Consider the following 26,142-nt stretch of genomic DNA (forward strand, 5'->3'; position numbering starts at 1 on the left):
GAGCAAATAAGGCCTTGCATGATGGTCACTGCGCGTGGCCAGTCTGCCAAACAAAGTGTGGACACTCGGCGACACATTGGCAGTGTGTTTCGATGACATGCACTCTGTTCTTTGTTGAAGGAGCCCATGTCGCTCGCATCAGCCCCATGCTGGCATCAGCTGCCTCCAAATATACAATATCTTTAATGTAATCTTCTTTCTTCAGTGCCAAGCCTCTATGAGCCTGGTGAATAGTGGCAGTTATAGAAAGTAGATACTGCCATATACGATCAGTTTGAATGGTACGCTTCAAGAAGTCGGAGGTCCATGACATGTCCGAAAACTGGCACGTAGTGATGGCATCTTCAGTTATTTTTGCCACAGTGAACATATGCAGTTGTCGTGGCAGAGGCCAGACAGAAGACAGAAACGAAACTTACTTTGTAAGCAGATACTCTCGCGTGCAGAGTACTGCAGCTTTGCCTGTTGTGCACCAGATGGCACTTGCTATTTTGCAAACCACCCATTTAAACTCCTGTGGCGCTAAGAATAAATCTGAGGAATTTAGAATATCATTGTAGCATAATCCCCCTATCACTGTAAAATCATCAATGAATACATTTTCCCACTGTCATATACTGTTTTCTACAAACGCTAACTAGAAGTGGTGGAGTAGCAGTGCTTATTAAAAAAGAGATTTGGTGCTGTCTTGCTGCACAATTTACCCTCACTAGAGTGCCTATGCATAAAACTTTTATTCAACAATTTTATTCTATATGCAATGTACAGACCAACCACACGTGTCACCCACAAGTACACATTACAAGTACACATGCATCAGTATGTGAATAGTAAAATGCTTTTAGTTGGCAATTCTAATATCCCGGACATTGACTGGGAATGAGTATATTCTGGAGTGTATCCAAGCAACCACATGCATATTCTTTATAACATTAGGATTTGCATAAACTTATTCGAGTCGTAAATAAAGCAACTCGAATGCAGGGCCGTTTGAGCTGTATCCTAGACTTAGTGTTTATTCCGCGCAGTTTTATTTGTTATGCCACTTTTTTTTTTCTGCCGTGGGATCTCGGATCACAATATTGTCAGTATTTTATTACCCATTTCTGATTGTAACGTGCAAAAGTGTTCTTTTTGGTTGTAGCGTCTCCCAAGAAGGTTATTTCTTTCCCTCTTTTTCATTCTGCTCAAAATGAAATGCTGAATGCATTAATTTATGAGGACTTTGAAATGGTTCTACATTTCGCTGTAAAAACAAAAAACAAAGTTATCAAACATAGATACAAACATACATAGATAGATACATAGCCCTTGGAAAGTGTGTGAAGTACCCCAAGAATGCTACACATTAAGAGTGCTTGCTGGCCGGATATGCCAGGAAATACATCACAACTGTATGTGGCAGTAATGTGGCAACTAAAGAAAAAAAACTATCCAACAACAGATCTATAGTTACACTGTGTTCTAGTGAATTCGTCAACAACTTGCTTTAAATCAAAAGAAAATGTAATACTAAACATACCTTCTAGTTTATCATTGAGAGTTTTCCGCAAAAGTGTAGACCAGTCTACACTGTTACATGAAAATTGTAGATGAATTGATATGAAATTGCAGCACCAGGTATGTGATGCATAATAAGTTAAGTGACTAAGGACGATACAGGCCAAATAGATGCAGAGAACTGTGAAAAATGAAAAAAAAAGGAAAAGAATACTGTGGTTGAGAGTGAGCTCCCCGACAGCTAGCACTCTTTCTGTAGTGCTCTTTCTGTGCAAACGTCCAATGATGAAAAACAGTGTAGCATCACAATCTGCATTACCACAATGTTGCTCATAGCGAAGCATCGCCGCCTGCATGTTGCCCATCCACACTAATTCAGTGATGGTGCTGCCACTTCTCGCAGTGGGTGCCTTTGCAAATTTTCAGCTCATCTGTGTGCAGTGACAGTTTAACCGTGCAAGTAGTGTCGGCTTGGGACAGGCTATGGTAATGAATCCAATGACCAAGGCAACTCTTACCAGAGTTTCATGAATGAGTCCTTCCAGTTGCTTCTGGATTTCACAGGTTCTTGATGTTATGCTCTCGGTGAAAACCTCGAGGTATGCAAGCAACTGAAACCAACCGGCAGAACATTCAGTTTTATGAGCAGGGGATTTTTTCACAACTATATTGGTACAATATATTCGTGTCCAAGAACATGCTTTTACCAGCAAAAGAGAGCTTTAGATTAAGGTGCCAACGTGCTGGGGACGCAAACCACCAGGCAACAGCAAGCACAAAAGACTGCAAAGGGCCCACAAAGGAGTTTGCATCCCCCAATGCTTGGCTGTGGCTTGGGTACTCTGTTCTTAAATTAAACTCTATATTCACCTGCTGGAATTACGTCACCTACCATTGCTCCAAGTTAAATTTAGTGGCTGCGAAATAGAAGGGCAATATGCAGTGTTCAAACCAGACACTTGCTTCCTGTCATTAATTGTGGTGCATGGTTTTTAATACATTATAAACTGGGAAAACTACTTGGAGCACTAAAAAAAATCACTTAGATTATGGCACAGAATTTTTCCACGCAACGCTGAAAGTCACACTTTCTAGTGCCAGACGGCATGTTTTTCACATTTCACTTTGTTGCTTTACATTTGCTCCAAACATGCTTTTGCCAGCTCGAAATATCCCTGCCCAGGCAGCTAGGATTACACAGAATGGACAGTGCACATTGGCACACAAGAATTGCAGCTTTCATCTATGCCATATCTATGTCTGCATTTGAACTGGAGCTTGCCTAGTTCGCAGCAAAATTTATATTAAGAACCATGTACCAGTGATGAAACAAACATTATGAGAAGCAGGGAATCTTTGGTTTGAATACTACAGATATTTAACTCGCAGTAGAAAAAGGAAGGGGCACTAAACATATTTTCTTGAAACTGAGCAAAATGCTGGCATGTTCTTGATGAATTCCTTAAATGCCTTCCAAGGACTTTATTCTTAACAAGACTTCTCAGCTTCCTCCGAGCTGCGGTGGCACTAATGCTCTGATCTTTCCTTTCCACTTACTGTAACCCTTCAAAGATGACAAAGCACCTGAAGGCAACAAAGAAGCAGTGAAAAGGCAGGCTTTAACTGCTGTTTCCCCATTTACTTGGCAGAGTGCCCATGTGTGTGCCCACTGGCTGGGATTTATGGGCCATTGTGCTTCATGGAGCATCATCGACAACATTACTTAAGGTGGTAAAAGAGCACTGGTACCGAAAACTGCATGAAAGCGTGCAGGTTCCCTGCTGCATGCAGCAGCTTCATGTTTGGCTCCTATGTTCCCAGCAGCATTAATTGGGAATGTTTTCCTACCATGTTTAAAAAAATGTTTCAGTGCCTCTCTAACAAAGAAAAGCAAGTATGTTGGTGCATTGCTTCAGAATGCATACCAGATTCAGTGTGAAGGACAAAAAATGTAAAATGTGTGCAATCATCCATCAGCAGTAATGCCTAACAAAAAATATGTTCTATGTGTGTGACATGCTCGTAACAGTTCATGTCAGCAGCCATTAATATTATGTGTAAAAACTGACGCAGCTCTTAAGGTTTGTATAGGTTCAATTTGTGTTCAGTAAAAGGCTGATACCAGAGCTTGTTGGGTCCTAGGAAAATTTCTTGCATCTTTAACAAGCATCATAGGTTTCTTCGTGCATTGGCATGAAATAAAGCTTGAGACCCCTAAAACAACAGCAAGTGGTAACCGGATTGCGGGGCAGGATGCATCAGCAACCGGAAGATTTAGCTTGAGAGTAAGTCATTGTCATGGTTGGCGTCTATGGTGTCATAGCAGCAAAACAGAGGGTTCCTCAAAACCTGCAGCCATCTTTTACATGAGGTTGTGCCTGCTGCATGCAGATAAATATTTGTTTCACATGTTCATGACTGCACTGTCTACAGACCGCAAATCCTTTATTATGTGGACATTTATTGTGCACTTCATCATTTGTATTTGACATCACCATGTGTGTGCCCTCCTCCATCATGTGGGTAGTCGCATCACCATAGTGGACTGTGCTGATGGTCCTTCGCCGTATCTCTCAGGCTCAATAAAGGTCGACCCTTACTGTAACGTCAAAAGTGGTGGAGCTGCGGGGTCAACGTCATGCCCTTTGGCCTCTGCAATGCTCCCGCAACTTTTGAGCCCATGATTGACACTGTTCTGCGCAGCCTGAAGTGGAAAACATGCTTGTGCTATCTGGGGCCGTATTCTGTAGCGATTCGCTTTGGAACCGGTTCGGTCTGGCTGTTGCCATTGGTCGGCGCTTCGTTGTCGTCATCCCTGGTGGGCGGGATGACAAATTTTGTTGACATCACACAGGTTGACAATCATCTGGAAAGGAACCAGTTCCCTGCTACGAGAGGAACCGCGAAGAAGTGGTTCGCTTGAGGGTCACGCGCGGTGGCGAGCATGATATCGAGGGTTGCTAGGGCAATCGTGGCTGCCGGATAGTCTCGCGCCAGCTGACGATCCGGCACCTAGACGAGACGAGACAGAGACGGCAATGGTGGCTCCTTTGGTTGTGCTGCTGGCAAGCGCTGAAAGACAACAACGCGACGAGAGGCAACGACGCGTCGCGTTCGGCATGGCCGAAGAAGAGTTTCAAAGGCATTTTAGGCTCTCCAAAGACATAGTGCGACGTCTTTGTGATGAGCTGGAAGAACATCTCAGACCTCAAAGATATCGTGGTGTCGACACTATGATGAAAGTGCTGTGCGCGCGGTGGTTTTTTGCCACCGGGAGCTTTCCAGTGCGTGGGGAATGAAGAAGCGATTGCACTGTCGCAGCCTTCGGTCAGCCGGATCATTACAGCCGTCGCCAAGGCCATTACGGTTGTGGCCAAAGAAAAAGGATGGGTTAGATTCCCATCCACGGCGCAACAGCGTCAGCTGCTGGCCCAACACACACGACGCCTTTGCTAGGTAGGGGTGCTCCTCGACAAATGAAACGAGTATTTCGCACTGCCTCGCTGAAACATGAGGACCCAGCCGCCTGTTCTTGTGCGACGACATCGTTTCGGTTTCGGCGGGCAAACAAGTCCAAAACGTAAACAAAGCGAGGCAAGTTGTTTGCATAACGTATGGCACACCACCTAGTGACTAAATAAGAAAACAACACAAATAAAATTACAACTCCCAGTAGCCGTCTGCGCCGCAGGCTCACATTTATTACTGAAAATATATTTGCAAGTGTTCTATACAAACCAATGTTTTTTATCAAACCAGCAACATCCTTCAATTGCTATACCGTATGCTGAAACAGCTTGTGTCAGGTCAGTTCTGCATCTGCTTCCAAAGTTGCTACCTTCATTCTTCAAGCCATAATCCTGCGTCCCGGTGCCCCTTGTGTCCTTCTGAGCGACTGCGGAAAGACATTTCTTTCAGAACTGGTAGGCAAAGTTCTCAGATCCTCTGGCACAACTCACAAGACCACTTCAGGTGACCATATTCAGACCAATGGCCTCTCTGAGCGGTTTCATTGTACGCTCTCTGACATGATAACCGCTTATATTCGACCAGACCACAGAAATTGGGACACAAACGAATGAGCACAAACAAAAATGATGACGTGATCGTCAGGCAGACCGCCGCTCGTTGATTGGTTCCCCTCACGTCGCCCTGTTCAGCTCTTTCTCCGAGTGACGTAATCCAGACGTAACAGCCAAACCAAACCGGTTCCAAAGCGAACCGCTACAGAATACGGCCCCTGGACAATATCGTTATTTTCTCATCGACATTTGCCCAGCACCTGCAACGTTTTGCAAGCAAAAAAAAAAAAGAAAAAGTATGGGGTTTTAGGTGCCCAAACCACTTTCTGATTATGAGGCACGCCGTAGTGGAGGACTCCGGAAATTTTGACTACCTGGGGTTCTTTAACGTACACCTAAATCTAAGTACACGGGTGTTTGCGCATTTCGCCCCCATCGAAATGCGGCCGCTGTGGCCGGCGATTTGATCCCGCGACCTTGTGCTCAGCAGCCCAACACCATAGCCACTGAGCAACCACGGCGGGTCTTGCAAGCAAGACAATCAAGGTGTTAGGTCACATTGTGATCAAGGATGGTATTCGACCTGATCCTGATAGAATTTAGGTGGTGCTTTGCTTTCCTCGACCAGAAAGGACCAAAGAACTACGCAGTTTCCTTGGCATCTCTTCCTATTTTCGCCGATTTATATGTGACTTTGCCTCTATAGCTGCTCCTTTACACAACCTGCATTGTTCTGGTGCCTTTCATGTGGTCACCGGAATGTGAATCTGCCTTTGAGCAGCTGAAGGGCGCCCTCACATTTGAACCTGTTCTGTGTCATTTTGATGAGAGTGCACCCACAATCTTGCACACAGATGCTAGCGGCCATGGAATTGGTGCTCTTCTCCTCCAGCAAGACACCTCTTTGCGTGAGAGAGTCGTTGCATATGAAAGCCGTGTACTCACACCTGCCGAGAAGAACTTTACCATCACTGAGCAGGAAAACCTAGCTGTCATTTGGTCCATCCAGAAGTTTCACCCTTATCTCCACGGCCGCAATTTTACTATCGTTACGGACCATCATGCCTTATGTTGGCTCTCCACACTCAAGAACTTGTCAGGACATCTTGGTCGCTGGATTCTTCATCCGCAAGAATATGACTGAGATCATCTACAAGTTTGGCAAAAGCACCAAGATGCAGATGCTCTTTCTCGCTGCCCGCTTCCTCCAGCCGCACTGATCAATGACTCCGCAACCACCTCCAGGGACGCAATCCCTGACATCTCTTCTACGGTGGTTTTGTTCTTCACACCTCTTGACCATCTCACTTCGGACGACCATGAATCATTTTCATCTCAACAACTCACCGATTCGTACTGTCGATATATTATAAACCACCTTCAGGGAGCTTCACCCTTGCCGAATGCCAGGCTCCGTCGACAGCTAAGAATTGAAGCTACAAAACTTTGTGCTGTACCACCATATCCATCATCCTGTTGGACAGCGCTGGGTGCCCGTACTGCCTCACTGCCTTCGTGCTCATGTCCTTCAGGCCTCTCATGACGATTAGACTGCTGGCCACCTTGGCATCCAGAAAACTTACGACGGTATAAGAAGTCGCTTTTACTGGGAGATATGTCTCTTCCTGCACCATTTGTCAGTGTCAAAAGTGGCCAACATTAGCTCCTGCCGGGCAGCTACTACCGGTCTCGTGTTCTGCAGAACTGTTCGAGGTTGTTGGCATTGATCTCTATGGGCCACTTCCTATGACTCCAGCCGGTAGTCGATGGATAGTTACAGCCGTCGACCACCTCGCGCACTATGCCGAAACAGCTTGTGTCAGGTCAGTTCTGCATCTGCTTCCAAAGTTGCTACCTTCATTCTTCAAGCCATAATCCTGCGTCCCGGTGCCCCTTGTGTCCTTCTGAGCGACTGCGGAAAGACATTTCTTTCAGAACTGGTAGGCAAAGTTCTCAGAGCCTCTGGCACAACTCACAAGACCACTTCAGGTTACCATCCTCAGACCAATGGCCTCACTGAGCGGTTTCATTGTACGCTCTCTGACATGATAACCGCTTATATTCGACCAGACCACAGAAATTGGGACACAATTTTGCCATTCGTCACCTTCGCGTATAACACTGCCGTTCAACGCACAACCGGTTACTTGTCATTCTACCTTGCTTATGGCTGTTCGCCCAGTTCCTTTCTCAATGTTTCTTTCTTCTCTGCCCCTGTCAGTCCATCTCCATCTTCCTCGGAAGAATATGTTTCCCATCTTGACCATTTTCGCCAGCATGCCCACTTCAACACCGAAGCTAGACAACAGGACTGCAAGGACCATTATGATGCACCTCATTGCGTAGTTTTCTACCAGCCTGGTTATAAAGTGCTGCTACGGACACCAGTTCACACTCCTGGGTTGTGTGAGAAGTTTCACTCCAGCTTTATTGGCCCATACACGGTCCTGGAAATTACTTCTCCCATTAATTATCGTGTGACCCCTGTTGTTCTCTAAACTGACCGCTGCTGCTACTCTACCGAAGTGGTCCACGTTTCTTATATGAAACCCTTCACGCGGCGTTCTCCGTACCTTTAGGCTGCGGCCAGGATGGCCACTCTCCCGTGGAGGAAATTAGTGTGGGCATTTATTGTGCACTTCTTCATCATCAGTGTATTATCATCATGTCCGTGCCATTCATCGTTTAGGTAGTCGCATCATCATAGCGGACTGTGCCAAGGGTCCTTCGCCGCATCTCTCAGGCTCAATAAAGGTCGGCTCTTACAGTTCATCACAATTACCTATTACAGTGAACCTTTCAAAATGAATGTACCTCATTTCAAGTTTATCGTGCACATAATGGCGACATGAAGGCAATTATGCAGAAATTATCTTCCTGCATTGTATTATTGTAGTGAAAAGTGTTGAAAACCTGTGGCCCCTACGGCTCATTCGTTTCTGTTCAGTGATTTCCTCATCCTATTTAATGTGCGCAGTAATGGCATTGTCAGCTGGATGTTACCCTGGAGTCATCGGCCAGCGACCACTCGGCAGCTCGGGCTCGCATGTCGGCAGTCGTCAGCGGTTGCTCCCACTGCTTTGTAGCAAGTACCTCGTCGTGTACCTGTGCAAAGGGAAACCCAAACGAGTCTAAAACAAGCGTGTCTCAGGTCGACGCATTTTGTGCAAACTTGCTATCAACGCGGGAATAACCTTATTGCTCGTGCTGCGGGCACCAGACCCGAACGGAACACGAGTTTGCAAACAGGGAACTGCTCAACTGTGGCACACGTTTATTCTACTTCGCAAGTTTTCAAAAGATAACGCGAACACGTATTTCGATCCGCCAAACCATGTTACTTTTATGATGCCCATTGTAAGTGTTCAAAATAGGCATCGACAAGAAAATGAACTAAATTTAAACTCGAACAACCCCAGCGAATTTTCGAGTGCTTCAGGAGACTTGTGCCACTTGTGCTATGAAATAACTACGCCCCCATCTGCCAAGTGAAGCGATTAACAGACACAATCAATATTCATGCAGACGTAGCCTACAATAGGACCATCTGGTGGCAAAAAACAAGGCGAAACTTACAGAGTTCATGATCAGGCCAGCGGACTAGTCGGGCTCAGCCGGCTGTGGCGACTGCCAAACACTCCGCTCGCATGTGTCCAAGCGGCACCACACTGGCGCGTCGCCCCCGAGGTCTCCGTGTTCACTGCGCACGCGCGAGCTGAGGGGAAATGAGGAGCACGGCCTATTGGAGCTAAAGACATGCACAGACACCCGGCTTCTATGGGAATCACTTGCGTCCACTCTCATTCAACCATTTGGCCGTTGGTGTCGCTTCTATAACCTGTTCGTCTGCTACTCTACGCGGTTTACTGGTGCGGCGTTGTAATTAGTATGGCGGCTATTGTCTTGTGACGAACTGCTTGCCTATTTGATGATTTTTGCTCATAACATAAGTCGCATTGTTTGTAGAATGCAAGCTCGTTTCCTTTCATCGCAAGCTTAATCCCTTATCATTCTCATATCTATTCTCTCAATCCACTGTCGAACAAGTTCAATCATACAAATACCTAGGCGTCACCTTATCCTCTGACCTTTCATGGAACGCACACATCAGCAATATCATATCATCCGCGAACAGATCCCTCGGTTTTTTTAAAGCGTCATTTGCGTCACGCACCATCAGACATAAAACTTCTCGCGTACAAATCACTTATCAGATTGAAACTAGAATATGCAGGTATACTCGCACCAGGTATAATTAGGAAACGAACTAAAATCTGTACAAAATCGTGCCACTAGGTTAATCCATTCTTCATATTCATACGACATAAGCATATCATATCCCTAAAACCTAAAACTGATCTTGCTAATCTTTCTGTGCGTCGCCGCATCGCCAGTCTTTGTTTGTTTCACAAATTATTTCACAGTTGCCTCAATCAAGCACCGTATATCATTCCACCGGCGCGCATATCTCCCCGTACGTCCCATCCTTACTCAATCGCACGCGCACGTGCTCGCACCACTACTTTTGCGGCCTCATTTTTTCTTCGCACAGCAGTGGACTGGAATGACCTTCCCTGTGACATTGCAGCCATCACGTGGTCATCAACTTTTGCGGACAACTTAACTACATTTATTAAAACTTCTTTCTGGGCGAGTTGGTGCATACTTGACATAAAACTGTTTACAGCGCAAACACATGCAACCACAAAAGTAAGGGACAGGACACAAGCGCTTGTGTCCTGTCCCTTACTTTTGTGGTTGCATGTGTTTGCGCTGTATACAGTTTTATGTCAAGTAACTACATTTGTTTGTTATGAAGATCACTCTCCGTAACCTTTATTTGTAAACCCACCCCTTATGCAATACCCCCTAACCGGGGTAGATTTTTAAGGTAATAAAGTGAAGTGAAGAAGTGAGGTACACAACAGTTTCATTGTACACATTGTAAAGTTCGCTTCTGCGCTCTTCAGAAACTGGAAACCACCGTAACGTTCGACGACAGAACGAATTACCACTTATTTTAATTCTTAAAAGTTGTTCGTTAATGCGTCGGGAGTTCAAAAAGAGAATTACGCATACAGCTTCACTGCACACGTATCTATCGCACCACCGTTATGCTGCCGCCGTAGCACGCATAAATGCTAGCTTTGCACTTTGAAAAGAATTCCGTGACAGAATGCATGAGCACATTTTAAAGCACTGGGATCGCTTTTGCAAGCTTTCTACCGAGCGAGACATCCAACATCATTAAAAACAAGCTATGCTCACCTCTCCTTCAAGCAGATCGACTCAATCAACCTATTGCACATATCGGGCACATTTGTGAATAGTTTTACCAGATCATCTCCCTTTCACTACAACACACAGGAGTAAAATCCTAATGTCATTTACGACATTAGGATATCTAATTAAATCAAAAAAGCTAGGTTATCATATGAATCTCTTTAAACAATTTTTCCAGTCTCTTACGGAGGCTGGGAAACGGGAATTTATGCCATTTAATTACCATTGCGGCTGCCACCTATGCTCGTTGTTTACCTTGCTTGCACCGCTCTTCCTCCTCTAATTTCATTATTCAAACGCAAAGCATTGGAAAATTTTTGTTCTTCTTTATATTTGTGAATTTATTCATTTACCACCAATACAAGTGCTTTGTGCCTGCCGAAATGGCAGCACAAGCGCTGAACAGATCGCAGAAGCAGACGACAGCGAACAAACTATAACTAGCGCCACTCCACTCTACGCTCCGTCCCTAGCGGCAAAAGGGGCGATCAGGAGCAGAGAGATCTGTGCAGGTCTGCAGTTCAGTAGGTTGCGCCGGAAAGGCTCACGAGACGTTCATATGGCGGGATCGCCAGTCGTTTGTGCGCAGGCGTGAGTTAAAGCTCCTTGACTCTGCCTAGGTACTACTAGGGACGAGACGGTCATTAGAGGAAACGCCAATTCACGTGATTGGCTAGTCGTTTCAGCGGGTGCAAGAGAGAAAATCTAGGGGCGTTTGCGCCTGAAATTTCTCCCTTTGCCTAGGTACTACGGAGGAGAAGCCGATTTGCTTGTTTCGTATGCGTTTGTCCCTAGGCGCGCATTTTGCCGTGTGTGGCGATTCCTTCAAATCAACGTCTCCTTTCTTGACGAAGCCGTGCGTGCCGTGCGTTGTGCATAAGTTTTCCTCCTGCGTCTCCTTGGATGTTGCCGGTAGGTTTGTTGCGCTTTTTGGTAACATACGGAACGTGCGACGGGATCAGTGAACCTGTGATATGGAGGACCAATCGGATAACTTAATGCCACGGCATAATGCCACGGCGTAATGCCAAAGCATTACGCCGTGTCCATCGTGTGTTGGTTATCGGTGTATACTGCACCCTTCAAGAGATACGCGTGAACATGCATGTCTGCATGTCGAAACACATTTAGCACCCTGTAGCTGGGAAAAGCGAAAGTCGTTATGCAATTTATGGCCGTAGACCACTCTGAATCGTGATGGCGGCCGCAGTGTTCCGACTGGTGTTGTAGAAGTGGCGGGGTGCTTTTTTTCGTCCCGACGATATAATGGATTTTTACCAGTACTGCGACAGGACGGCATACGTCACCGGCAAACGGAGCCCTCACGAGAGCACCTGAGCTTATAATAACGCTCTGTCTAAATGTACATCCGATCCCGGCCACGGCGGCCGCATTTCGATGGGGGCGAAATGCGAAAACACCCGTGTGCTTAGGTTTAGGTGCATGTTAAAGAACCCCAGGTGGTCAAAATTTCCGGAGTCCTCCACTACGGCGTGCCTCATAATCAGAAAGTGGTTTTGGCACGTAAAACCCCGAATATTATTATTATCCGACTTGCCTGCTTTGCTTCCGTTTCGCTAGCTCTGCGGCTCCCGCTTACCAATTTATTGCACATGGTTTTGCTGAAGAACCTTTATTTATATCGAAGGGGACCATTCAAATATTCCATTTAAAAGTCAGAGAGCAGCGTACAAAAACCGTTGCACGAGCAAAGGTACTGCTCCAGGAGAGCATGCCTGGTCTACAGTATGGCCCCTACTCCTCGCCCGGGAAGAGACACAAGACATCTTTAATGAGACGAAAGATGGCTCATTAAATCAATCATCCGCCATCACCAACTCGGCACGAGCGCCGCACGGGCGAGAAAGTCTTTCCGACGTACACCCACTTTAGCAGTACATTTCAACTCGACATAGGTCACAGATTTCCAGAAGCACAGGCTGGTACACTTGGCTCACTGTAGCCCAGTACTGCCCGGTACTGCCATTTTTATGAGACACCTGCTGCTGCTATCCCTTGCCACAATTTCGCGTTCACTTCCTTAACAGCGCCAGGACTGATGCTTGGCATCAGTAGCATTCGTGACAGAAAATGCTTGCTCTTTGGCAACTGATGACCCAATTAATTTGCTACTTTCTTCTGAAATTTGTGCTCATAAGTGCTGCTCTTGTTGTCACTGTCAAACTGATCTCCTTTGTGTGATCCCTTGTACTTTTTCTGTACCCTTCTCCCTGCACATGCTTGATCACTTTTTGTTGCTCTTCCCTGTCGCCATTCCTCTACAGTGGCACTGTCTTTTGCTATATGTGCCTGGCTGTCTATTGCTTATGCCGCATGTTCACTGTAATGATTTCCTTCGCCAGATACGTGAATTATTAATTGCTAAAAAAACTTTTATCTGCAGGGTCTCCTGGAAATTCATCCACAGCTGGAAACCAATATTGTGCTTCATCCCAGACCACAGCTTATCTCCACATCAAAGCCTTTACATCTCCAGTCTCACTCACGTTCGCTCTGAACAGAAAAAAAAAAGAACAGTTGCTGCACTTCACAAGGCAAGAATCCATCTCATCATTTTCTCCTGCGGGGGGGGGGGGGGGGGCGGTATTCTGTAAGAGTACACCTAGTGGGCTGTCCATTTCGGCCACTGCTGATTGGATTCAGCTGTGAGAGGAGGAGACCAGCAGCCCTAGCCAATCAGTAGCGGCCAAAATGGACAGTCCACTAGGTCGGCTCTTACGGAATACTCCTCCCCACCCCCCTGCTCACCACATCTTGCCTGCTGGGTTTCTCTTGTCATGTATGACTTTGCACATACTTTTCGTTCATGTTCTCCTTTCTGCTTTGTCACTACACCTAAGCTTTTTTTGTCGTTGTTCAAGCAATAGCTCTTCATTGCCATTGCTATTTTCTCGGCCTTCACGTATTCTATTGCAGTCACTAGCGTCATACTTACTAATCAGTGCGGAAATAACGGAAGACACACAGAAGGGCACAGGACGAGGGCTTTCTAATAACTGAAATTTATTGAACACTAGCATCAAATGTCTCTTACCTTTGGTTGCTCCATATAACTTGCTAAAAATGCAATAGAAATTTTTATCATAGGGCATTCAATCTTGGAGCATATTTAAATTATAGCTATTTGCTTTGTGATGAAATATTGCTTTGGTAAAAAACAACTAATTAACTTGGCAAGTTGTTTCCAAAGACTGCATCCTTTGCATGTCCAAATGTCCACACCTTCCAAGTTCCTAAAGAACTTCACAGCTTCAAAGGCTTTTGCTTCATAATTTTGCAGCTTAATTTGGCATTTTATCCCCATTGTTCATCTCGTTAATGTGGCTGTTGTGTGACAGTACCGAGCTTATGACTTAGACCTTAGCATGAAGCAATGCTTAAAAACTGTTGTGCTCTTACACGCTTTATCAAATCACTGCTTTGTTTTAATGTTACTGGTGCTGTGGCTTTGGTGTTGGCTGCGAAACCCAAGGCCGTGGGATCAAATCCAAGCCCCTGCGGCCACATTTCGATCGGGGCAAAATGCAAAAAATGCTGTGCGCCATGTATTGGGTGCACGTTAAACCCAGGTGCTCAGAATTAATCCAGAGTTTCTCACTATTGCATCCCTCATCATCATTTAGTGATTTTGGCATGTAAAACCACTGAGCTTAATTTTTAAGTATTGTCTTTGCCCAGTACAAATCTAGATTTTGGACGTCACTGCAAATGTAACCAATACACAGATTTAAATACTTTGTCATCTAAAGAAGAATGGGACACTATAAAATGCAATAATCACCATTATGGGCCTTGAAGCCAGAACAATATCGGCACGCTAGGAAGCACCATCGCTATTGCCTGTTGCTTGACGACTCCAATACACCTCCTTACGGTCAAACAGAACAGCTTTCACCTCCAACTTTTGTCCACTCTCCTTTGCCTGTTGTCTAATAATCTCGCCAAATTCTATGGTTGCTATCCTGTTCTCCAGCTGTGAATTGTGGTTGAACCACTTCAGACGTCTGTTGACTTGTTTATCTGACACAGTGAAGTAAAAGTGTAGTGCAGTGATGTTGCAGTGATACTCTTGCCAGAATGACCTACTTTTCATGAAACCAGTGTAGTAGTCAGAAGACTGGCATTTATGCCAGCTGCATTGCCAAGCTCCTGCACAAGAGCAGCGCTTAGCATCTGAGCATTCGCATCATTCTGAGTATTCTTGCATATCATTTGTGCTCGTTAAACCTTGCTACAAGACATTAATTTTCAGCAGCCAAGCCTGACAGTTCTGGTAAATTTTTTGTGCTCTGAGCTGGTTTGATGCATTACTTTTAATGGAATTTCTTTATTGCAGTTTATTATGTGGTCAGTGACAGGATTTTTTTTTATGCAAGAGTTAAATGGTTCCTTCAGTGAAAAAGCCGGCAGCATCTGTAGCAGCAAAACGGTGCCTAATTTCCCGTTGACTGTGACACCATGTGAGCACACGAGGCGCGCTCATGACACTAGCTTGCACTTGCTGGCTCGTGTCTCAGCAGAGGAACGCGAGCGAAGGGGAACATCTGCTGCTGCGCTACTTCGCGAGGGGAGAGTGCATTGCTACGACAACACATCACCTTCCCTCTCGCAAGCCTGTGTTACCACCTGTTCCTTGTCTACTCAAGCTCTTGTGTGTGTTCTAACTGCGCCTCGGTAAGGCTAAATCAATATATGCCAAGCATCTTAACGTGCCCGCTTGCCTGCGAGGAGTTCATATCTCGGCCTGCTCAGTGGCGTTCAGTTGGACATTAAAGTATTCACAACTCATAAGAAGTGCTTAGGTGTCCTCGGATTTTCTTCGTACTTAATGCACAAACTTTGAAGTCATTTTCCATGGCGAAATTAGTTAAATATCATCGTCCCTTGTCTGCTGTCCGTCCTTTGTGTGAGCCTTATACATCTTCGCAGCCACTCCTGTCATGCACAGTAATTTGTGTACTTGTGCTTGATTCTTCCATGGCATATGATTAATTAATGCATTTTATTTGCATGATCCAACTAAACATGATCTCAAAAAGCTTCACTTGACTGCTCACTTGTCCCTGTGGCTACATTGTGTGGATGTACTATCACCATCAAATGAAATGCAAACAGCACAGTGCGTGCCTGTAGCATCACTGAATGTATAGTGCACACACTTCAATCATCACCCTCACAGGCATGCACATCTGGTTTCACAACACTGTGCAATGATGTTCGCCCTATACTGAGATATTTTTCTTTCTGTTTTGCTTCTTGTTTTCTTAGATTTTTGGGTTTTTTTTGCTTTGAAATAAAAGGAAAGCATAACAGAAAGAAAATTTGACTGCATTCAATGTGTTAGAAAATGTTCACTTCAGTTTTTTTTCTCACACTTGAATCAAAAGCAGTGTGGCAACACTGAGTCTTGATGAAATGAATTGGCAGCCTCGGAAACTGTTCCCACTGGTAATCGAAGCTGATCTTGAAGGCCATGCTTTGGTCTACTGCAAAAACTGGAACTGATTTCAGGAGCTGGGAAATACGTTATGGCCCTCATTCATTGTTTTGCTTTTGCATCTTGGCAGTTTGCTGCTGCTATTTATAGCACAAGTGAAGGAATTGTAGCACAAGTAACACTGACACCTGTGCTGCCCTTTTTGGTGCCAGAGTGTGTGAAGGAAGGCTGCTATCTGGTCTTGAAATCCATCGAAGCAGCCTTATTCCCAGACATCACACAGCCTTGCCAAAATGGCGGTTGGCATGAAGGGTCTAGAGGCAGCGACTTCAAATAGAATTTTCGACTTGTCGTACCAGAAATGGTTTTATTTCCAACAAACTTTGTTGGCTGTCCTCCAGGCGAAAAGCTGCAACATACAGCTTTAATGTGCCTGAAGGCCCTCGCATGGCAGCAGTAAGTCTCCTATCGGCAAACATATAACATACGAAACATTAATCTATTAGGATATACATTTACAATGTAGCAAAAGAAATGTGTGAAATCTAAAGAAACATTCATCTTTTCAGATAATTATATAGTATTTATAAAATAAATTCTTAATGTGCAACAAAGCCAAGATGCATATTATATGTATTATATGTCCCAAAATATCACATTTCAAAAATAAGCACTACAGACAATATGTCTAGTATGTACACTTGCCCACAAAATATTACAGGGTGTGCGAGCGTGTGGCAAAACGACCCTTCTCCCCTTCTAGCTGTGCACCCATGGTATCGAGTTTGCACGCATGCGCATCCCTCCGAGATTGCAAGCGTGCATGTTTCTGCACTTCCTCCTTGTGCGCTGGCAATATCCGAATGTAGCCGTGAGGTGCCTCTCTTGCGATGGGCGCAAAACTATGTGAAGCCTGAGCTTGCGCGTGCCGCTGCGGCTGCTTTTTGTCGAGTCACGAGCGCCGAAGCATATGGCCCGGTGGCGAACCCAACAAGTAATTTTTTTTTGAGCTGCACCATTTCGTGTCCAATCTTTGTTGTTTCTTTTTGTGAATGGGGCATTCTCCCACAGAAGAGCGTGTCAGAAAATGCCCCTATAGAAGGAGACAGTGTCAACTCCCACTGAAGACCAGCAGTTAGGACACAGAGACAGAGAAGCTGCCGGATGGATCTGGGACAGCGACGCTGGCCTGTACTTTCCTATCGTCTCCATTATCCATGGCAACCTGGTATGAAGAGCATGTGTTAGCCATTTATGCTTGAACTACTTTTTCCTGGAAACAGTTAACAAAATGTTTTGCATGGAACAAAGAAGGTATGTTCACCTGCACAAGTATTGGCTCATAGGGAAGGCTGGCACATAGGCTGGAGGGATCAAGGTCGGGCATGTTGATCTGGACTGCACTTTTAACTCGAAGTCTATGGCTGCCTGAAAGCAAGAGTGCTTATGCTAATTTTCTGTTTGCCCTACGACATAGAATACACTGCCTACTTAAAGTACTCGGTAGAGCTGTTGAACAAGTCCATCTCAGGAGGAATTGTAGAAGCCCGGTAACCAGGGAAAGTTGGTATTATTTCACTGACTGACTGACTGAATAAACTTTATTGAAACCAGCAAGAGATGGTGACTGGGCCTAGGCCTCCCACGTGGGGACGTCGAGGTGTTGCCTCTTCGCCGCCTCGCAGGCCTGCTGGGTCGCCCAGAGTTGGTCGTCAAGGTTGGGGCTACGCAGGGCAGCGTGCCATCTCGACGAGAGGGTCGTGGGGTTAGTGTCGGGGTATTGGTGCCTACAGTCCCAAAGCATGTGTGGAAGTGTGGCTGGCTGTGTCTTGCAGATATGGCACGTGGGATTGGGGTAAATGTCTGGGTAAATCTTGTTATAAAGTTGTAATGAGGGGTAAGTATTGGTTTGTAGCAGGCGGAAAGTTGTAGCCTGCGCTCGGGATAGTTTGTTGTGTGTGCCGGGGAAGGTTCTACGCTCTAAGTAGAAGGACTTCACAAGATCATTGTAGCGTGTCAGGCGATCCCTACCGGTGGGGGCAGCCTCCCCTTCTCCCGCGCAGTCAACTAGGCCTCGCGCTAGGGAGTGGGTAACCTCGTTGAGGTTGGGGAGGTGCGGGTGGACGGTGCCTGCATGAGCCGGGAACCAGACGAGTGTAACCTGATGGTCGGTTGAGCGGGGCTCTTGTTGCAAGATGCGCAAGGCTTGGTGTGAAATACGGCCGTTGATATAGTTGATAACGGCGGAGCGGGAGTCAGAGACGATGGTATGGCATGTTGGGTCTAGGGTGGCTAGCGCGATGGCCACTTCTTCAGCTTCCTCAGCGTGTGGGGTTACTAGGCTGATAGCATGTTGGAGAGACCCTTCACGCGTGGTGACGGCTGCAAAGCGGGTACCGTGGGGATATTCGGCAGCGTCGACGAAACTCACACCGTCGTGGCGAGTAAGCGATTTGGTGAGAACCGTGGCACGTGCTGTGCGACGTGCGTGGTTGTATTTGGGGTGCATGTTTCTGGGGATAGGATCGGCGTGAATCCAAGCTCGTATGGTGGAGGGGATCTAGTGCTTATGGCCGTGTTGATGGTGGTAGGTGATGCCGTGCGAGGTGAGGATATGGCGACCCGTGGCTGTGAGAGTGAGTCTCTCCAGCTGAGAGCGACGTTGGGCCTCGATGAGCTCGTCCAGTGTGTTATGGACGCCTAGTTGAAGGAGGAGGTCAGTGCTGGTGCAACCGGGGAGGCCGAGGGCTTGTTTATAGACACCGCGTAGGAGGATGTTGAGCTTGGTTTGTTCAGCCTTGTACCAGTTTAGATACGCAGCAACGTAGGTGATGTGGCAAATTACGAAAGACTGGATTAACCGGAGCAGATTCTCCTCTTTCATACCCCCACGGCGGTTGGAGACCCGCTTCAAAAGTCTCATGGTGTTGGCTGTATTTCTCTTGATTTTGGCGAGGGCCATGCCATTCGCTCCGTTCGCCTCTATGAACAAGCCGAGCACACGGATATTGGTGACGAGGGGTATGGGGCTGCCATCCATGAGATGAAGCGCAATGTCTTCGTAATGGCGTTTAGCGGTGGAGTATTTTGGACGGTGGCCACGGAGAGTAGGTCTCGACTGTTTCAATGGCGGATTGTAGCGCCGTTTCTATTTCGCCGTCACTGCCTTTGTGGGCCCAGATGGTTATATCGTCAGCGTATATGGTGTGGGTGACACCGTCCACTTGCTGCAACTCCTTGGCAAGATCGATCATGACAAGATTAAAAAGCATTGGGGAGATAACGGAGCCCTGGGGGGTTTCCGCGCTGCCCAAAGTCTGGGCGTCGGAGCAGAGATCCCCCACCGAAAGGAAGGCCGTGCGATTAGAGAGAAAGTCTCTGACGTAATTATAAGCGCGCGCACCGATATTAAGGCGTGAGATGCGGTCAAGAATGGTGGAATGGGCTATGCTGTCAAATGCTTTTTCGAGGTCGAGGCCGAGTATAGCTTTAGTACTACGTGTTCTATCTTCTAGTATATGGTACTTAAGTTGTAGCATGGCGTCTTGGGTCGACAGGTGGGCCCGGAAGCCAATGACAGAGTGAGGATACGCTGCAGTGTCTTCCAGATGGGTGTTGATTCGCGTGAGGAAGGCATGCTCCATAACCTTTCCCACGCATGAGGTTAGTGATATGGGACGAAGATGATCAAGGCTAGAAGGTTTGCCAGGTTTGGGAATATGGATGACCTTTGCTGTTTTCCAGGCCGGCGGAATGGCACCATTACGCCAGCAGTCATTGATATAATCTGCCAGGTGGGTGATGGAGGCATCATCCAGATTACGGAGGGCTTTGTTAGTGACCCCATCGGGCCCAGGGGCAGAACGGCTGTTTAATTTATGCAGGGTGGCTTGGATCTCAGCGACACTAAAGTCTTCGTCCAGTGGGGGGTTGGGGGCCCCGGTGTAGGAGCCGTGAGATTGCACTGGGCCCACGGGGAGATACTTGTTGGTGAGGTAGTCTAAGACTTGGGCGCGGCCGTTTCTTCCTTTCTGTATAGAGAAGTTTAGTGAGGCGATCTTGTTGGGAAGAGCGGGTGGCTTGGCTATCGAGGAGGTGTTTGAGAAGCTTCCAAGAAGAGGGACAATGGATCTGTCCGTCAGCAGTATTGCACAGTTCAGTCCACTGCTGACGGCTCAGAGTGAGGCAATGGGCTTCGATTTCCTTATTGAGGAGGGCTATTTTAGCGCGGAGGCGCCTGTTGAGACGTTGCCCTTTCCAGCGGGATAGGATGGACGTTTTAGCCGCGAGGAGATGGGCCAATCTACTGTCCATGCGCTCGACGGGGGCATCGGTTGTAACGGTGCGCGTGGCTACATTGGTATCGGAGTGGAGATTTTGGGTCCATGCATCAATGTCCTCTATGCGTTCCGCGTGCTGGTCAGCGGATCGATGCTTGCGAAATGCATCCCAGTCAACCCAAGTGAACTCACGGGGTTTGGCAGTAACTGCAGCTATCCGAGGGATAAGTATGGCAATGATGGAATGGTCACTACTGAGATCATGTTGTGTGTTGCTCCATTGAGCGTTGGTGACGTTCTTGGTAAATGTCAGGTCGGGGGTCGTGTCGCGGGAAGTGGAGCTACCGAGGTGTGTGGGGAACGTGGGGTCTGTAATGAAAGTGAGGCCGAGGTCTTGGGAGTCTTTCCAAAGGTTTTGAGCCGCCGTCGTCGAGTAGCCATATCCCCATACCGTGTGGGGGAGATTGAAGTCTCCACCGATAACGAGGGGGTTGGTGCCAGCTACGTTAAGGGCCTTCTGGAAGAGGGTGAGAAAACGGCCTCGAACTTTGGCAGAGGGATGGCTGTACACGTTAAGGAGAAAAATACTTTCCTTACATCTCCTGGTGGGGATAAGTTCAACGAGAAGGTGTTCGATGTTTCGGTCGTGGAGATTGTGTTCGATGGCGGTGATTCTCTTGCGGACGAAAGTGCAGAGGCGGCGAGAAGCATGTATCGGGATGAAAGGTTGGTAACCTGGGAGGGTGACCGAATCGATATGGGTTTCCTGAATCATGATGACGTCCGGTTGCCGGGTGAGGGTACGAAGGTGTTGACGGATGACTGGCTGTTTGCGGAGATAGCCTCGGCAGTTCCACTGCCAGATAAGTGTATCTCTGTTAGTGTGGGCCATGATGGGGATTGGGGGATGCCGTCAGTGGCAGTGCGGGGGGTTTGGAGGGTAGGATGAGCGGGCACGGGGAGAGTTTGTACGTGGGTTTCAATGTTTGTGACGCGCTGTGCCAGTGAGAGAACGGCGTGTTGCATGGATTTGACTGCGTTCTGGAGTGCGGTCATCGTGCTTTGAAGTGAGACTAGCATGTCCTTAACCTCTGAGCGCACTTGGCCCGTGGCTCCCTCTTGGAGGGCCCGCTTTTTGGGGGCTGGTGTCAGTAGAGCGTCGTGGCTAGAGGAGTGGGACGCTTTGGTGGGTGGTGTAGGAGCAGGTGTCTTGGATTGTTTAAGATCGCGAACCTCTTGCGAGAGCTTGTGAATTAGGTTGCGCATAATGGCATTTTCTTTTTTGAGGTGAGCTATTTCTGCGTTATCATTGGTGCTCGTGGACTGTGGAGAAGGTGTGTTGCGACCCTCTCGCGAGGTGCCCTTAAGGGCTTCTGCGAAGCTCACCTTGTTAGTAGGAGACTTGGCGGGTGGGGTATAGGTAGATCTGGATCGGGAACGGCGCTGTCTCGAACGTGAAGGGGTCCGGGAACAATGTTGCCTCGAGCGTGATGGAGTCCGAGATCTGGAGCGGGGCTTGGAGTTCAAGGGCAGGAAGTCGCTTTCTTGAAGGGTGGCTTGCATTGCAGCTCGGCGTTCCCCAATGCGCTTGCGAATAACGTATGGTGTCTTGCAGCGAGCCGTACACGATTTGTCCGCTGTAAGATGAGGGCCGCCGCACAGTGAGCATTTGGGGTTACACGTGTGATCGGGAGGTGGGTTGCGGACTCCACAACCTCTGCAGATCTTGTTATTGGGAAAAGGGCAGACATCCATGCGATGTCCGAGGCGGCCGCATTGGTAGCAAATTTCTATTTGCTTGCGGAATAATGAGCATGGGATTAAGGTAGCTCCGTAACAGACCAGATATGGCACGTCGGGGCCACTGAAGGCGATAACAACGCTGGTTGTTGTTCCAATGCATTTTGCGGCTAGTGCGAGGGGGTTGTGGGTATTGATGATATTGGCGTTGACTTGCTGTGGGGTATCGGAGAGGGGGATTCCGCAGATGACTCCCTTCGTGGTGTCCTCGGCGGCCGTCTCATACGCGTTAACATCGTGCGTGACCCCATTGACTTGAATTGATTTTATGCAGACATACCGGTTGGCGTTCTGCAGACTTGGCGTACTTACAACGACAATGTTTTGTTGGGTGTTGGGGCACACCGTGTCTTGCTGAATATCTGCTGGGCTGAGCTGTGCGGCTTGGAGAACGGCTGTAGTCACGGTAGGACTACCAATTTTGGCAATGTTGAGGGCTCCCTTGGGGCGAATGATAATTTTGATTTGGTTGGAAGGTAGCGGAGGCATGCGTCCAGCCTTTAGAACTTGTGCCTTGACTGGTGGCCTGGTCTTGGAACGAGAACGAGTGCTTGAGGTTTGGGTAGAGTCATTTTGGGGTGAAGAGTCGTCCCTCAGCTTCGCCGGTTGGCGAAGGCGAGTTGTTCGCCAGCCCGTCTCGGCGGCCACTTCGAGCTCCATGCTCGTTGCTGGGGCAGAGAAACTTGATCGGCGATACGGAACTCGCTCGAGTGCGCGCCGCGCATCCGGTGCGCCCGGCGTGCACGCGCGGCGGCGGCGTGGGCGATTCACAAAAACGTTCGCAGCACAGGAAAATGTCCGTAGCACAGGGAAATCGAGTGTTCCACCTGAAAATGAGGCGTCTACGGAGTCCTGGTATCTTCACGGATCGACTGGTGTAAAAATTAGGCCACAATTCGCAAGGAAATGCTGCAAAATCATTTCACGAACACAGAGCCGACGCGAGCACGTCTACACTCCTCGGCGATCGCAGCGCCTCCCCTGATTTCACTGAGAGGGAAAATTAATTTGCACCCATTCAAATCTGAACTACTGGAGGCACCAGCACCTAAGCCAGAGAACCAGGGCTAGAGAGGCTAGCCAAGACTGCTTTCATCAAAACTCGTAGTAACATGATGGGAAGACGTCTGCCAGCCAATAACCGCTTCAACTAAAACTGTGCAGCATAATGTGGACAAAACAAGACATAAAAGCTATAGAGACAAGCCCACGATAACTATGCTCATCCCTGTAATGTTGTTTTCCTTTTTCGACGATGCATGGCACAGTTTTACTTCAAACTCGTGTTTACAAAATGGCCTCATACTATGTTTTATTGTGGAGTAACTGTTTATTCTGTCACATAGTCAGCGAGATCATTACAACAGTCAAGTGAAATGTTTACCTCTGCAAGCAGCAACAAGCTTTCAGCACAAGCTTGCATGGGCTGTGAATATGCACAGAGTAAGTGTACGACATGGCTTGTTGTGTCAGGTGTACTGTCACATTGGCCAACTGTATGAGGAAGCTGGGAGGTTCGAAGCTTGAGAGTACTAGTTATAATAATGGGAAGAATGTCATATAGCAATAATTCATTACAATTGAACCTTGTTGTATGAAACAATTATAAATAGAATTATTGCTTAAATAACAGGTGGTGAATCACCAAGAGAATTACATGTATATGAAACTTCATACATCAAACTTGCTCAGACAGTAAATGGATATATTGAACTCCGCAGCATTGGACATTGGGACACATATTAAAGGCTTCACTGCAGTACATTGGCAGATCCTGGTGGCGCAAATAGGACCTACAAATTCTGCATGGGCTAAAGGGCAGAAAGCGCTGCTCTGAATGTATCTATGTAGTCAAAGCCTTTTTAACAAAGTGCTCGCACCTTCAAAATCCTTCGCTATGCAGGTCACTTTGTTTTAAAGGTTGCGCAGCTCACTGCTCACAATAGCTAAGCACTTTCAACAAAAGAAAATCTTTAACAAGAATTCAAGAGAGACTTAATGAAATAGACTGCTAATCTTTCTCTGCAAAATATCCTTGACAGCATGTTCTACTGTAGCCACGCTGTGCTCCATTGAGGTTCCCAGCTTGCTCTCCAAACAAATGCAGGAACCATGCAAAGCTAAGCCCCTGATTGTCTAGTGCCCTTAAGCCTCCCTTGCTACAAAATTTTTGGTCGCCTTCGTTGACATTCGCGGCCTATCCATGCATTCGTCAGCCGTTGGTCCGTTACAAGTAGCATATGAGGTGAGTGAATCCTGGGGCAGAGCAACGGAACTAGTAATATCAGCACGCTCTTCAAATACACTGCTGTTAGCGCTAGGGCACAGCTTACCCTGGTGACATCTTCGCGGGGCAGTGGCGGCACTGCTGCGGCATTCGTTTTATAAACATAAATCAGCTGCCAGGGACGCATAAGTTTCTTTGTTTTACAGGCAAATTAATTGTGGTCTTCATTGTAGAGCTGTTCGATTGTAATCTAGTGCTTATGCTGACGCTACTTGCTGCATGCAGCGGTTCGTTTTCCTCACGCGATAGTGTGTGACGCTGTTGTATCTCAGCTTTCGGACTTTAAAACCAGCAAGCATCTAAAAAGTGCTGCATAATAGACAGTTTTAGTTTAGCGTACATCACTGCGCATGCGCAGAACGCTAAACGACCCATTGCATATAGCGTACACACACTATTTCTCAGATTTAGCATTAGCGTCTTTGTGTGGTTTGCGGAATTTGCGTGAAACATGGCGGCGGCCCCGGCTGCCAGCTTCGAATTGAATATGGCGTTGCTTTTGTATATGGACTTCGTTCTTAGCAACTGACTGTGTAAATGGCTTTCGCTTAGTCTCAGGCTGCTACGATGACAGAGTATTATGGATAACCTTGTAGTGTTTTCGAGATCGCTTCTCGTTTCGAGTGAGTCGAAGCCTAACGAAAGAAACATCCGACATGTTAGCACCACCTATAGCTACAGTCGGGAGATAGCCGCAATGACGGCACATGGCCTCTGAGATCTGAACATCTCACAGGCCAACTAAAACTAAAAAAAATGTGTGCTGATTAGCATACGCTATATATACTATGGCATACGCTACAGCTGCGTACGCTAAATTAAAGCTGTCTAATGTCAGACCCATAAGTTAGCTTCATCCCAATACAGTGGTGTTACGCATTCAACTATGCACCTAGCATTGTGATGAAGTATACCAACAGTGGGAAAGGGTCACAAACACTGGACATAGCAAGGTTACGCGGTCAAGCATACCATAGCGCTGAAGCATACTGAAAGTGGAAAAAGATAAAATTACATGCAGAGTATCCTGTCGGAGTTATCTAAATGATGCATAAGCATTTGCTACTGATCACCTACTGTTTTGTCATCATATGCTGCTGCGTTTCATATAATTGCGAGAAATGCCACGAAAAAATCATGAAATGGAGAAGCGCAGATGCAACACCAAAATGTTAAACCAAGACCAGCATGAGTATGAAGCAGAGGCCAGTAGTAGCACTGTTCACTCCTTTTATATCATGGTGCGTTTGGATGATGTTGCTGCTTCATGGAAGATGAGCACTGGCCAATGCGTGCTGTTCTACATGACGTAATTGAACAGTGTCACGTTAGGTAGACGTCATACATAGATGTGGTCAATGATGCTGCCTCCTCTCGATGCAAACCATTATCAACTGTACATCAGCGGCCGCTGCTTATGGCGCGGCTGCGCAGGCCCGATCTTACAATTCGCTCGCTCATGCCGGCCTTATCTTGAAAGCAATCATCTTACGTGACGGACGGGTTTCCTCA

At 47.0% G+C, this 26,142-nt stretch overlaps 1 protein-coding gene and 1 long non-coding RNA gene across 2 annotated transcripts in view; one reads left to right on the top strand and one right to left on the bottom strand.

The window, feature by feature from the left end:
- LOC135912598 (WASH complex subunit 2-like) overlaps window positions 1–9,255 on the bottom strand; it is a 278,899-nt gene extending 269,644 nt beyond the window's left edge. The window contains exons 1-3 of the mRNA XM_065445097.2: window positions 9,099–9,255; window positions 8,526–8,627; window positions 2,019–2,111 (exon numbers count right to left, since the gene is read on the bottom strand). Of these exons, the coding sequence (XP_065301169.2) occupies window positions 2,019–2,111; window positions 8,526–8,627; window positions 9,099–9,107 (204 nt within the window). The 5' untranslated portion in view covers window positions 9,108–9,255. The remainder of the gene's footprint in view (window positions 1–2,018; window positions 2,112–8,525; window positions 8,628–9,098) is intronic.
- Window positions 9,256–11,496: 2,241 nt separating this feature from the next.
- Window positions 11,497–26,142, top strand: part of LOC139049650 (uncharacterized) — a 28,382-nt gene continuing 13,736 nt past the window's right edge. The window contains exons 1-2 of the long non-coding RNA XR_011508466.1: window positions 11,497–11,717; window positions 13,210–13,360. This is a non-coding gene — a long non-coding RNA (uncharacterized lncRNA). The remainder of the gene's footprint in view (window positions 11,718–13,209; window positions 13,361–26,142) is intronic.

The sequence above is a fragment of the Dermacentor albipictus genome, chromosome 9 (assembly GCF_038994185.2).
Source record: "Dermacentor albipictus isolate Rhodes 1998 colony chromosome 9, USDA_Dalb.pri_finalv2, whole genome shotgun sequence".
NCBI lineage: Eukaryota > Metazoa > Arthropoda > Arachnida > Ixodida > Ixodidae > Dermacentor > Dermacentor albipictus.